This window comes from Procambarus clarkii, chromosome 7 (assembly GCF_040958095.1).
Source record: "Procambarus clarkii isolate CNS0578487 chromosome 7, FALCON_Pclarkii_2.0, whole genome shotgun sequence".
NCBI classification, from domain to species: Eukaryota; Metazoa; Arthropoda; class Malacostraca; order Decapoda; family Cambaridae; genus Procambarus; species Procambarus clarkii.
Genome location: NC_091156.1, coordinates 25258212 through 25273370, shown reverse-complemented (window position 1 = coordinate 25273370; position 15159 = coordinate 25258212). Strand labels below are relative to the sequence as shown.

At 50.7% G+C, this 15159-nt stretch overlaps 1 protein-coding gene across 2 annotated transcripts in view; it reads left to right on the top strand.

The window, feature by feature from the left end:
- The window catches only part of LOC123761289 (ras-related protein Rac2), a 257088-nt gene that overhangs the window by 196740 nt on the left and 45189 nt on the right, over nucleotides 1-15159 (top strand). For both annotated transcript variants that reach the window (XM_045747216.2, XM_069314002.1), the window contains one exon: nucleotides 4005-4151. In XM_045747216.2, the coding sequence (XP_045603172.1) occupies nucleotides 4005-4151 (147 nt within the window). The remainder of the gene's footprint in view (nucleotides 1-4004; nucleotides 4152-15159) is intronic.

Below are 15159 nucleotides of genomic sequence, written 5' to 3'. Positions count from 1 at the left end.
ACTACAGGATACACCGCACGAGACAGTACACGAGTACACACCATGAGACACCCTTCAGTAGTACACACCATGAGACACACTTCAGTAGTACACACCATGAGACACACTTCAGTAGTACACACCATGAGACACACTTCAGTAGTACACACCATGAGACACACTTCAGTAGTACACACCATGAGACACACTTCAGTAGTACACACTATGAGACACACTTCAGTAGTACACACCATGAGACACCCTTCAGTAGTACACACTATGAGACACACTTCAGTAGTACACACCATGAGACACACTTCAGTAGTACACACCATGAGACACCCTTCAATAGTACACACCATGAGACACACTTCAGCAGTACACACCATGAGACACACTTCAGTAGTACACACCATGAGACACACTTCAGCAGTACACACCATGAGACACACTTCAGTAGTACACACCATGAGACACACTTCAGTAGTACACACCATGAGACACACTTCAGTAGTACACACCATGAGACACACTTCAGTAGTACACACCATGAGACACACTTCAGTAGTACACACCATGAGACACCCTTCAGTAGTACACACCATGAGACACACTTCAGTAGTACACACCATGAGACACACTTCAGTAGTACACACCATGAGACACACTTCAGTAGTACACACCATGAGACACACTTCAGCAGTACACACCATGAGACACACTTCAGTAGTACACACCATGAGACACACTTCAGTAGTACACACCATGAGACACAGCACAACAGAACACACTCTTCAGGTATCTCCAGATGACACAGAGTGCAGAAGAACACGGCAGAACAGCAACACTACATAAGTATATCAGATGATGTCCACCACAGATATACATCAGATGGGAGAGAGAACAGAATCTCAACAGGATGTATTGTTAGAATGTGTCTCAATTGTAGTTCTACAATGTGTTTCACAAATGTATAATGATACAGTTGAGGCTGGTGGTGAGGGTGTGGGTGGTGGTGAGGGTGTGGTGGTGGTAAGGGTGTGGGTGGTGGTGAGGGTGTGGGTGGTGGTGAGGGTGTGGGTGGTGGTGAGGGTGTGGGTGGTGGTGAGGGTGTGGTGGTGGTAAGGGTGTGGGTGGTGGTGAGGGTGTGGGTGGTGGTGAGGGTGTGGTGGTGGTAAGGGTGTGGGTGGTGGTGAGGGTGTGGGTGGTGGTGAGGGTGTGGTGGTGGTAAGGGTGTGGGTGGTGGTGAGGGTGTGGGTGGTGGTGAGGGTGTGGTGGTGGTGAGGGTGTGGTGGTGGTAAGGGTGTGGGTGGTGGTGAGGGTGTGGGTGGTGGTGAGGTTGTGGGTGGTGGTGAGGGTGTGGGTGGTGGTGAGGGTGTGGGTGGTGGTGAGGGTGTGGGTGGTGGTGAGGGTGTGGGTGGTGGTGAGGGTGTGGGTGGTGGTGAGGGTGTGGTGGTGGTGAGGGTGTGGTGGTGGTAAGGGTGTGGGTGGTGGTGAGGGTGTGGGTGGTGGTGAGGGTGTGGTGGTGGTGAGGGTGTGGGTGGTGGTGAGGGTGTGGGTGGTGGTGAGGGTGTGGGTGGTGGTGAGGTTGTGGGTGGTGGTGAGGGTGTGGTGGTGGTAAGGGTGTGGGTGGTGGTGAGGGTGTGGGTGGTGGTGAGGGTGTGGTGGTGAGGGTGTGGGTGGTGGTAAGGGTGTGGGTGGTGGTGAGGGTGTGGGTGGTGGTGAGGTTGTGGGTGGTGGTGAGGGTGTGGCTGGTGGTGTGGGTGGTGGTGAGGGTGTGGGTGGTGGTGAGGGTGTGGGTGGTGGTGAGGGTGTGGGTGGTGGTGAGGGTGTGGGTGGTGGTGAGGGTGTGGGTGGTGGTGAGGGTGTGGGTGGTGGTGAGGGTGTGGGTGGTGGTGAGGGTGTGGTGGTGGTGAGGGTGTGGTGGTGGTAAGGGTGTGGGTGGTGGTGAGGGTGTGGGTGGTGGCGAGGGTGTGGGTGGTGGCGAGGGTGTGGGTGGTGGTGAGGGTGTGGGTGGTGGTAAGGGTGTGGGTGGTGGTGAGGGTGTGGGTGGTGGTGAGGGTGTGGGTGGTGGTGAGGGTGTGGGTGGTGGTGAGGGTGTGGGTGGTGGTGAGGGTGTGGGTGGTGGTGAGGGTGTGGGTGGTGGTGAGGGTGTGGCTGGTGGTGAGGGTGTGGGTGGTGGTGAGGGTGTGGCTGGTGGTGAGGGTGTGGGTGGTGTTAAGGGTGTGGGTGGTGGTTAGGGTGTGGGTGGTGGTGAGGGTGTGGGTGGTGGTGAGGGTGTGGCTGGTGGTGAGGGTGTGGGTGGTGGTGAGGGTGTGGGTGGTGGTGAGGGTGTGGCTGGTGGTGAGGGCGTGGGTGGTGGTGAGGGTGTGGGTGGTGGTGAGGGTGTGGGTGGTGGTGAGGGTGTGGGTGGTGGTGAGGGTGTGGGTGGTGGTGAGGGTGTGGTGGTGGTGAGGGTGTGGTGGTGGTGAGGGTGTGGGTGGTGGTGAGGGTGTGGTGGTGGTGAGGGTGTGGGTGGTGGTGAGGGTGTGGCTGGTGGTGAGGGTGTGGGTGGTGGTGAGGGTGTGGGTGGTGGTGAGGGTGTGGGTGGTGGTGAGGGTGTGGCTGGTGGTGATTGTGTGGGTGGTGGTGAGGGTGTGGGTGGTGGTGAGGGTGTGGGTGGTGGTGAGGGTGTGGTGGTGGTGAGGGTGTGACTGGTAGTGAGGGTGTGGGTGGTGGTGAGGGTGTGGCTGGTGGTGAGGGTGTGGGTGGTGGTGAGGGTGTGGTGGTGGTGAGGGTGTGGGTGGTGGTGAGGGTGTGGTGGTGGTGAGGGTGTGGGTGGTGGTGAGGGTGTGGTGGTGGTGAGGGTGTGGGTGGTGGTGAGGGTGTGGGTGGTGGTGAGGGTGTGGCTGGTGGTGAGGGTGTGGTGGTGGTGAGGGTGTGGGTGGTGGTGAGGGTGTGGGTGGTGGTGAGGGTGTGGTGGCGGTGAGGGTGTGACTGGTAGTGAGGGTGTGGGTGGTGGTGAGGGTGTGGCTGGTGGTGAGGGTGTGGGTGGTGGTGAGGGTGTGGTGGTGGTGAGGGTGTGGGTGGTGGTGAGGGTGTGGTGGTGGTGAGGGTGTGGTTAGTGGTGAGGGTGTGGGTGGTGGTGAGGGTGTGGGTGGTGGTGAGGGTGTGGTGGTGGTGAGGGTGTGGGTGGTGGTGAGGGTGTGGGTGGTGGTGAGGGTGTGGGTGGTGGTGAGGGTGTGGTGGTGGTGAGGGTGTGGGTGGTGGTGAGGGTGTAACTGGTGCTCAGTGAAATTAAACCCCTTTAATATTGACACGTTTAGTTAGCTAAATTCACTGTATTTCTTACGGAGAGGATATGGGGAGAGTAGTCGGAATATGAGGTAGTATAAGTGAGACATAAGGTAGGTTATGAGGTAGTATAAGTGAGAAATAAGGTACTTTATGAGGTAGTATAAGTGAGACATAAAGCAGGTTATGAGGTAGTATAAGTGAGACATAAGGTAGTGCATGAGGAAGTATAAGTGAGACATAAAGCAGGTTATGAGGTAGTGTAAATGCGACATACAGCAGATGGCGTGTCTCCCCCAGGGGTGGTTTATGAGGTAGTGTGGTGTCTCCCCCAGGGGTGGTTTATGAGGTAGTGTGACCTGTCTCCCCCAGGGGTGGTTTATGAGGTAGTGTGGCCTGTCTCCCCCAGGGGTGGTTTATGAGGTAGTGTGGTGTCTCCCCCAGGGGTGGTTTATGAGGTAGTAGTGTGGCCTGTCTCCCCCAGGGGTGGTTTATGAGGTAGTGTGGTGTGTCTCTCCCAGGGGTGGTTTATGAGGTAGTAGTGTGGCCTGTCTCTCCCAGGGGTGGTTTATGAGGTAGTAGTGTGGCCTGTCTCCCCCAGGGGTGGTTTATGAGGTAGTGTGGTGTGTCTCTCCCAGGGGTGGTTTATGAGGTAGTAGTGTGGCCTGTCTCCCCCAGGGGTGGTTTATGAGGTAGTGTGACCTGTCGCCCCCAGGGGTGGTTTATGAGGTAGTGTGACCTGTCTCCCCCAGGGGTCGTTCAACGAGAGCTACGTGCCGACAGTGTTCGACAACTACGCCGGGACCATCATGGTGGACGACAAGGAGTACTGCTACACCCTGTGGGACACTGCCGGCCAGGAGGGCTTCGACAAGTGCCGCGTCCTCTCCTACACCCAGGTGTGTCTCCTACACCCAGGTGTGTCTCCTACACCCAGGTGTGTCTCCTACACCCAGGTGTGTCTCCTACACCCAGGTGTGTCTCCTACACCCAGGTGTGTCTCCTACACCCAGGTGTGTCTCCTACACCCAGGTGTGTCTCCTACACCCAGGTGTGTCTCCTACACCCAGGTGTGTCTCCTACACCCAGGTGTGTCTCCTACACCCAGGTGTGTCTCCTACACCAAGGTGTGTCTCCTACACCCAGGTGTGTCTCCTACACCCAGGTGTGTCTCTTACACCCAGGTGTGTCTCCTACACCAAGGTGTGTCTCCTACACCCAGGTGTGTCTCCTTCACCCTTGTCTGTCTCCTACACCCAGGTGCGTCTCCTACACCCAGGTGTGTCTTCTACACCCAGGTGTGTCTCCTACACCCAGGTGTGTCTTCTACACCCAGGTGTGTCTCCTACACCCAGGTGCGTCTCCTACACCCAGGTGTGTCTTTTACACCCAGGTGTGTCTCCTACACCCAGGTGTGTCTTCTACACCCACGTGTGTTTCCTACACCCACGTGTGTCTCCTACACCCACGTGTGTCTTCTACACCCAGGTGTGTCTCCTACACCCACGTGTCTTCTACACCCAGGTGTGCCGCCCTTCTCTCTTTCTCTGTTGTGCTGGTGTCGTACAAATGATCTCTTATATGTGTGCTGTTTCATGTATGTACTGTGTCATATATATACTTTCATATAAGTAGTATTATGTAGGTCCTGTGTGATATATGTATTGTCATATTTGTACCGTGTCATGTTGGTACTGTGTCACAATTGTACTGTATCATATATAGGTACTGTGTCACATATATAGTAGTAGTAGGCATCCATCAGTCTCAGGAGACTATGGAGTTGCTCTCTAGTTGTCGGTCTGGAGTGGCCTCTCCAGGGCGCAAAGCCAGGATAGGTTGATATGGGGAGAAGCTGTTACCCAGGCAGCTGGTGCCCCCCTCTCCACGGCTCCGAAAGTCTCCTTTGGAAAGGCAAACGCCAATTCGATTGGTTCCTGCGCCGTCACAGGAACTGTCATAATGAGGTTGAAGGCAATAACGAACTGCTTTAGGGGGCGCCAGCTGCAAAAATTTACCTCGAAGTTAATGAAAGGAGGCACTGGGACTCCAAACCCGGAGACCGCCGTGGTCGGGCCGGAGAAGAACCACCCCATCAAGGGCAAGAACGACCCCAGCCTCCTGAAGCAGAGCTTGGGGCCGCACGAGCCCCGGGAGGTGGACGTCCCGGTCCCGCACCTACGGGTTCCTGACACAGAGCGTCACAGCCCCTTTTCACCCGAGGATGGCTAATTATAATTATTATTATAATAATAATATATTTAATAATAATACAGTACTTATATTCTGTATCATATACATACTGTGTCACATATGTACCCGGTCACATAAGTTGTGTGTTATGTAGTCATGTAGGATAAGAAGGAGGAGGCTCATACAAATAGCAAAACAAACTGCAACAGCACAAGCGAACACACAGTTTCGAGTCCTCTATCACGTCACTCGTCAACGCCTCGTATTTCAAGAGACAGGGACCACGTTAAACATGCACTCACCTAGTTGTGCTTGTGGGGGTTGTGCTTCGGCTCTTTGGTCCCACCTCTCAACTGTCTATCAACCGGTGTACATTTACATCTGGGAATGTAACTCAGCACACACCTATTATCCCATGTTCACTTCCACTACGGAACCCCCTGGATTGTCCTCTCTACTTTATGTACTCGGAGGACCTTCCTCCAGCTCTCTATTCATTATTATTTCCACTCAACTCCCTTGATATTGTAGCAGCCTCGAGTATTTATTTTCTCATGCATGAATGGACTCACAGCAGCAAGAAGGAAAACAACCAAACAAAATTTACATATATTAAACAAAAGAATACAATGGTAGCAAAAGTAGGTTGAGACCTCTAATCAATCCTTGTCATACAGACCTATCTTCCTTGCTATCATGTCTCAGTAAAGTCATGTGAAGACTAGTACTTACTCGCCTTCAGTAGTACCTTGAGAATAATTAATATTATACCTTCACTTGCAGCTGGATTTCCGCCGCACTGTTCCACAGTGGATCAAATACTCTGCCTTGAACATGAAATCCGCACCTCTCTCAGAAGCAGTAAATTTTGTATTGTTCTCTACCTAGACCTTAAAGGAGCTTTTGATAACATTCCTCACACTTGCCTCTTGGCAAAGCTTGCACCTTTAGGCGTACAGGGAAGATTACTTCTATGGCTACAGTCCTATCTTACGAACAGGACCGCCAAAGATTATATACAAGGCAGGTTTTCAGACAGCATTATTATTCGAACGGGTGTCCCGCAAGTCTCCATTCTAAGCCCAAACTTTTTTGCTTCATTCTTAGCAGATTTACCTATTACCCGCCCCGTTCACCTCTCGCCGTACGTTGATGATTTAACATTATTCAGACACTGCCCTACCTACTACAGTCTCAACAATGCAAACAGCACTTGACCACCTCAGTGCTTGGACACAACAACGGGGCCTCCAAGTTAGTACTACTAAAACCTGTTATCAGAGCTTCACTAACAAAAGACTTGTTCATCTACCCACCCTCACAATACACAACACTCCCATCCAACACGTACGAAGATAAATACCTTGGCATGCACTTCGACTCACCCTCACTTACCTGGTCAGCACACATTCAACACCTTAAACAGGCGACACAACCCCGACTCACCATACTTAAAGCCCTCACTGGCACCACCTGGGGAGCACACCTAAAATTTTGTTCCGTTTCTGTTGTTGTTGTTAAAGATTCGCTACCTGGAACAAAAAGTTTCAAGCAACACGGGCTATGGTGAGCCCGTAGATAGTTATAATTCCGTTTCTATACAACCAACATTCGCGGCCAACTAGACTATTGGTGCCAGGTAGTAGTATAAACCAGGCCAGAAGCCGCCCGTTTTGGTTTTTCCAACGGCCGGCTTCTGGCCCCTAACAAATTTTCGTGAACGTTGGCGATTGCCTTTCTGGGGGCCTCGCAGCTGAGTGGATAGCGCTCGGGGGTTGTAGTTCAAAGGGCCCGGGTTCGATTCCCGGCTCAGGCAGAAACAAATGGGCATAGTTTCTTTCACCCTGATGCACCTGTTCACGTAGCAGTAAATAAGTACCTGTGAGTTAGACAGCTGCTACGGGCTGCTTTGTAGGGATGTGTGTGTGTGTGTTAGATAAATCTATCTTGAGGTTATCTTGAGATGATTTCGGGGCTTTAGTGTCCCCACGGCCTGGTCCTCGACCAGGCCTCCACCCCCAGGAAGCAGCCCGTGACAGCTGACTAACACCCAGGTACCTATTTTACTGCTAGGTAACAGGGGCATAGGGTGAAAGAAACTCTGCCCATTGTTTCTCGCCGGCGCCCGGGATCGAACCCGGGACCACAGGATCACAAGTCTAGTGCGCTCTCCGCTCGGCCGACCGGCTCAGGTACATACCTATGTAGTAGATATAATAGAGGAAAAAATAGATTGATTAGAAATGTGGGGTTCAAGAGTTAATAGCTCGATTCTGCATGCACAAATAGTAAAGACATATAGTAAATACACACACACACCAGAATAGTTAAATTATAAAGCAACAAGTACAACAAGGCCATTCAGCGGGGCATAAAGTGCTAGACCTCACACCCCCAATAGTCAGTGATAGGCAAGTACACAATAGAAGCCCTACCTGCCCCAGCCCCTGCCAGCCCCCCCCCCCAAGTCCCCACCTAGACCACCCTACCCCCAGTCCCCCCCTCATCTCAAGACCTCCCTTCTCCCCCATCAGCCTAAGCCCTCTCTTCTCCCTCATCCCCCTAAGCCCACTTTTCTCCCCCACCCCACTAAGCCCTCCTTTCTCCCTCAACCCCCGAAGCCCTCCCCTCCTCTCCATGCCCCCACAAGCCCTCCTTTCTCCCCCTCCAACCCCACAAGCCCTCCCTCCACCCCCACAAGCCCTCCTTTCTCCCCCTCCACCCCCAAAGCTCTCCTTTCTCCCTCAACCCCTCAAGCCCTCCCCACCACCCCTAAACCCCCACCAAGCCCCCCTCTTTTCTCCACCCTCAAAGCTCCTCTCCTCCCCCCCCCCATCCTCTAAAGCCCTCCCTTCTCCCCCCCCCCCAAAGCTCTCTTGTCGCCCCCCCTCTCCAAACCAGATTCTCCCAGCCCCCCCTCACATCCATGATACCCCCTTACCCCCAGCCCCCCCCCTCACAACCCTGGTCCCCCTTACCCCCAGCCCTCCCTCACAACCCAGATCCCACTTACCCCCAGCCCTCCCTCACAACCCTGGTCCTCCCTTACCCCCAGCCCTCCCTCACAACCCTGGTCCTCCCTTACCCCCAGCCCTCCCTCACAACCCTGGTCCCCCTTACCCCCAGCCCTCCCTCACAACCCTGGTCCCCCCTTACCCCCAGCCCTCCCTCACAACCCTGGTCCCCCTTACCCCCAGCCCTCCCTCACAACCCTGGTCCCCCCTTACCCCCAGCCCTCCCTCACAACCCTGGTCCCCCTTACCCCCAGCCCTCCCTCACAACCCTGGTCCCCCTTACCCCCAGCCCTCCCTCACAACCCTGGTCCCCCCTTACCCCCAACCCTCCCTCACAACCCAGATCCCCCTTACCCCCAGCCCTCCCTCACAACCCTGGTCCCCCTTACCCCCAGCCCTCCCTCACAACCCTGGTCCCCCTTACCCCCAGCCCTCCCTCACAACCCTGGTCCCCCTTACCCCCAGCCCTCCCTCACAACCCAGATCCCCCCTTAACCCCAGCCCTCCCTCACAACCCTGGTCCCCCTTATCCCCAGCCCTCCCTCACAACCCAAATCCCCCCTTACCCCCAGCCCTCCCTCACAACCCTGGTCCCCCCTTACCCCCAGCCCTCCCTCACAACCCAGATCCCCCTTACCCCCAGCCCTCCCACACAACCCTGGTCCCCCTTACCCCCAGCCCTCCCTCACAACCCAGATCCCCCCTTACCCCCAGCCCTCCCTCACAACCCTGGTCCTCCCTTACCCCCAGCCCTCCCTCACAACCCAGATCCCCCCTTACACCCAGCCCTCCCTCACAACCCTGGTCCTCCCTTACCCCCAGCCCTCCCTCACAACCCAGATCCCCCCTTACCCCCAGCCCTCCCTCATAACCCTGGTCCTCCCTTACCCTCTCTCCATCCCAGACCATCTTTCTCTACTCCAATGGAACAACAGACACTGAGGATGTACAGAAAGAGTCAGCTTCAAGGTGATGTACACGAACATAGATGGGATTACAAGCAAGGCAAGTGAACTTGGCAAAAGAGGTCAACAAGTAAACCCAGATGTAATTGGACTCACGGAAACAAAACTCTCAGGAATCATAACGAATGTGTTGGCAGAAGAGGCAGAGTGGTCATACTCATGAGGAGGCAGAGTGGTCATACTCATGAGGAGGCAGAGTGGTCATACTCATGAGGAGGCAGAGTGGTCATACTCATGAGGAGGCAGAGTGGTCATACTCCTGAGAAAGGAATAAAGTTTAAAGAGATGGTTATGCCAGGCTGCGAGGGGTTTAGAGACTACATAACAGGCACTATAACGATGGGAGGATCAAGAGTAGTAGTAGCAGTGATATATAATCCTCCACCAAATGACAAAAGACCCAGGCAAGAGTATGACGACAGCATGGCAGTTAACACTATAATTGAGAGGGCTGCCTTTGCTGCCTGTAGAATTCGATCCCATCTGCTCATCATGGGGGACGTCAATCACGGAAGGATAGACTGGGTGAACAAGGAACTGCATGGAGGAGAGGAAACATGTAGAGCTAATACTGGAGGAGGCAACAAAACACTTTTTAAGCAAGCATGTCAGGGAACCCATAAGAATGAGGGGATACAATGAACCAGTGAGACTCGACCTAGTTTTCACTCTGAACGACTCTGACATAAGGGAAATCGACTTTGTGGCCCCAGTAGCAATGAGCGATCATAGTGTACTGACGTTTGAGTATCTGGTCAAAGAAGGGTTAAAGTACTCAAGGAAGGGACCTGAAAACAAAGGCTAGCATTCCGTAAGAAAAATTATGAGGAGATAAGAAAATTCCTAACGGATAGAACATGGGAAACCAGAGCTCGGGGGAAAGACAGCCCAAGATATGATGGACTACATCACACAGAAGTGTAAGGAGGCAGCAGACAAGTTTGTCCCAGTCCAAAAGGAGAAAAATGAAATGCAGATGAGAAACCCATGGTTTAATCAGATATGTAAGCTAGCAAAACAACTAAGTAAAAGGGCGTGGAGAAACTATAGAAATAACAGCACCCTTGAGAGCAAAGAAAGAAACCAGAGTGCCTGGAATGAATACGTCAGGGGGGAGAAGAGCGACAGAAAGACAATATGAAAATGACATCGCAAGCAAGGCAAAGACAACCTAAATTGCTGCACAGCCACATCAGGAGAAAAACAACAGTGAAGGAACAGATAATGAAACTGTGGATAGGGGCAGACAGATTCATTACAAACGACAAGGAAGTGTGCAAGGAACACAACAAGAAATTCCAGGAGGTCTTCACATTTGAGCAAGGAAACGTTCCAAAGATAAGAGAAGGAATAGTTAACCAGGCACCGCTAGAGGAGTTTGGGATTACCAGTGGGGATGTAAGGAAGCTTTTGCTAGAGTTGGATGTGACAAAAGTTATAGGCCCGGATGGAATATCGTCTTGGATACTAAAAGAAGGAGCAGAAACACCATGCCTGCCACTCTCCATGATGTATAACAAATCACTGGTAACAGGGGAACTGCCAAAAATCTGGAAGATGGCAAATGTAATCTTGATTAATAAGAAGGGGGATAGACAGGAGGCACTGAACTACAGGCCAGTGTCCCTAACTTGCATACCATGTAAGTTGATGGAGAAGACTGCGGAAAAAGCTAGTGGAACATCTAGAGCGAAGGAACTTTGTGACACAACATCAACATGGGTACAGGGATGGCAAGTCATGCCTCACAGGATTAATTGAATTCTACGATCAGGCAACAAATATCAGGCACGAAAGAGAGGGGTGGCAAACTGCTTATTTTTGGATTGCCAGAAAGCCTTTGACACACTACCACACCAACGACTAGTGCAAAAGCGAGAGATGCAAGCAGGAGTGAAAGGGAAGGTACTCCATTGGATAAGGGAGTACCTAAGTATCTGAAGACAGCGAATCACTGTACGGGATGAGGCCTCAGATTGGCGAGGCGTCACCAGTGGAGTCCTGCAGGAGTCAGTCCTTGGACGTATTTTGTTTGTGATGTATGTAAATGCTCTCCCAGAGGGTATAGAATCGTTCCTCTCATTGTTTGTTGATGAGGCAAAAAATATGAGGAGGATTAAGACGGAGGAAGATAGTATGAGGTTTCAAGATGACCTAGAGAAACTGAATGAATGGTCCAACAAATGGCTACTAAAGTTCAACCCGAGTAAATGTAAGGTAATGAAACTAGGCAGAGGAAACAGGAGGCCAGACACAGGATACAGAATGGGAGATGAAGTCCTTCTTGAAACTGACAGAGAGAAAGATCTAGGAGTTGATATCACACTAAACCTGTCTCCTGAAGCCCACATCAAAAGAATAACATCTGCGGCGTATGCGAGGCTGGCTAACATCAGATCAGCCTTCAGGAACCTGTGTAAGGAATCATTCAGAACCTTGTATACCACATATGTAAGACCAATCCTGGAGTATGCGGCCCCAGCATGGAGCCCGTACCTTGTCAAGCACAAGGCGAAGCTGGAAAAAGTTCAGAGGTATGCCACTAGACTAGTCCCAGAACTAAGAGGCATGAGTTACGAGGAAAGACTGCGGGAAATGCACCTTGCAACACTGGAAGACAGGAGAGTAAGGGGAGACATGATCACTACCTACAAAATTCTCACAGGAATTGACAGGGTAGATAAGGATAAACCGTTTAACACTGGTGGTATGCGAACAAGGGTACACAGGTCGAAACTGAGTACCCAAATGAGCCACAGGGACGTTAGAAAGAATATTTTCAGTGTCAGAGTAGTTAACAGGTGGAATGCATTAGGCAGTGATGTGGTGGAGGCTGACTCCATACACAGTTTCAAATGTAGATATTATAGAGCCCAGTAGGCTTAGGAATCTGTACACCAGTTGATTAACAGTTAAGAGGCGGGACCAAAGAACCAAGGCTCAACCCTTCCCCCCAAGCACAACTAGGTGAGTACATACGCACACACGCACCTGTAACCGACAGTCAAGAGAGAGAGAGGAGCGTGTAAGCCCAGGCCCGCCACGCCCACATGTAGGCCCTGTCATGTGGGAGAGAGCACATGTAGTCCCTGTCATGTGGGAGAGAGCACATGTAGTCCCTGTCATGTGGGAGAGAGCACATGTAGTCCCCTGGCATGTGGGAGAGAGCACATGTAGACCCTGTCATGTGGGAGAGAGCACATGTAGTCCCTGTCATGTGGGAGAGAGCACATGTAGTCCCCTGGCATGTGGGAGAGAGCACATGTAGTCCCTGTCATGTGGGAGAGAGCACATGTAGTCCCTGTCATGTGGGAGAGAGCACATGTAGTCCCTGTCATGTGGGAGAGAGCACATGTAGTCCCTGGCATGTGGGAGAGAGCACATGTAGTCCCCTGGCATGTGGGAGAGAGCACATGTAGGCCCTGTCATGTGGGAGAGAGCACATGTAGTCCCTGTCATGTGGGAGAGAGCACATGTAGGCCCTGTCATGTGGGAGAGAGCACATGTAGTCCCTGTCATGTGGGAGAGAGCACATGTAGTCCCTGTCATGTGGGAGAGAGCACATGTAGTCCCTGGCATGTGGGAGAGAGCACATGTAGTCCCTGTCATGTGGGAGAGAGCACATGTAGTCCCTGGCATGTGGGAGAGAGCACATGTAGTCCCTGTCATGTGGGAGAGAGCACATGTAGTCCCTGTCATGTGGGAGAGAGCACATGTAGTCCCTGTCATGTGGGAGAGAGCACATGTAGTCCCCTGGCATGTGGGAGAGAGCACATGTAGGCCCTGTCATGTGGGAGAGAGCAAATGTAGTCCCTGTCATGTGGGAGAGAGCACATGTAGGCCCTGTCATGTGGGAGAGAGCACATGTAGTCCCTGTCATGTGGGAGAGAGCACATGTAGTCCCTGTCATGTGGGAGAGAGCACATGTAGTCCCTGTCATGTGGGAGAGAGCCACATGTAGTCCCTGTCATGTGGGAGAGAGCACATGTAGTCCCTGTTATGTGGGAGAGAGCACATGTAGTCCCTGTCATGTGGGAGAGAGCACATGTAGTCCCCTGGCATGTGGGAGAGAGCACATGTAGTCGCTGTCATGTGGGAGAGAGCACATGTAGACCCTGTCATGTGGGAGAGAGCACATGTAGTCCCTGTCATGTGGGAGAGAGCACATGTAGTCGCTACCCACTACATGTGAAACTCAACTTACTGTACCCCCTCCCCCCCCTACTCCACCTTGGCTTTATACAACTCCTATAACATCAATACAACTGGAAGACAACATTCCCAAGTCTCCACCTAACTCGGCTACAGCCTTAATATAAAATATCATATTTTTTACTTATTTTTTAAGTAACATAAACGTTCCTATAACTCTTTCATTTCTTATTCAATTTACATGAAACTTAAACCTTATATGTAGAATTTACCTTTCTACAATCTGATTCGAGCTTGTTTTCCTAAGTTTATTTATTGATTTTATAATAGTAATAAGCCATGATATATTTGATAATTTTTTTACTGAAATTTGACTATTTGTATTAGTAAACTAAACATATTTTGTAAAATCCGCTGACTCAGATCCTTTATTATATGCTATTATGATAGAAGAATGTCATAGAAATGATTTCATTTGGAACTTGTGGTTGAAGTTTTGATTTGAAAATGTGTAAAATTCGTTAAAAAACAACAAAAAATCTCCCTTTATATATAGGCTACAATACTGAAACTTGGCACAATTGCAGCCCTTTTCATGCACAACTAGTCAAAAAAGATTTATTGACATTGAATAACTTTTAATATCCGGCATTATGCCCCCCTTAAGGCTGATCTGACACATGAACTGCAGATCAAAATATACCTACGGGTACACCTACACATTTAACATTTAACATGGATATGATAGAACAGCTCTATGACTCCCAGCACTGGTAAGGTTCATGATCTAGGACCTGAACTAAGCACTCTCTAGCCTAGTCCTAGCAATATCTGTGCTGTTGCACACAAGGTATAATTACACAAGGTGTATGTAAATTTGCATACAAAAATTATTAAATGCAATAAAATAAGCTAACTTGATAAATTAAGATAATGGATGAGGTAATTAAATGTATGATAAGTTATAGTAAAGAATTTTATACACAAGATATGGGGTATTCTGATTATATGAATTTTCAGCAATATAAGAGGTTCATTCACTGAAAAGATTAAGTCAGAACTTACTACATGATGAGGCATTGCCTCGCTGCCTAACGACACTCAATTTATATATGGATGTATTAATGTTATAAAACATGCTAATTCACCAATCTACGCTCTAAAACAATTAATAACTTATCCTGAAATTGAGAACCAGAGCTTATCTGACAGCCAGATGGTGTGTCTCTTCCTGAAACAAGGCTCAATATTTTAATGATGAATATGGCAGCTTGATGATGATGATTTTGGATGTCACAGCGTTGCTATAAGGATTCTAATTACTTGCTCAAATATGGAGTGCATGTTGTTGTGTCTCGCTTGGTAGATGAGTGGGTGGTGGGGCCTCATTAGCCGGTAGACCGCCACACTCTTGAGTTTGTGATTACATCACTGGAAGCTATAACTTTGGTTCCAGCAATATTTTTTGATTACCTGGAAGCTTCTAGATTCTGGAGGTCACATGTACAATGAAATAGAGACATTGAGCTCAATAGTGTACTTGACCAATGGTCATGAAGGATACTGATTTAGATATGATCAAT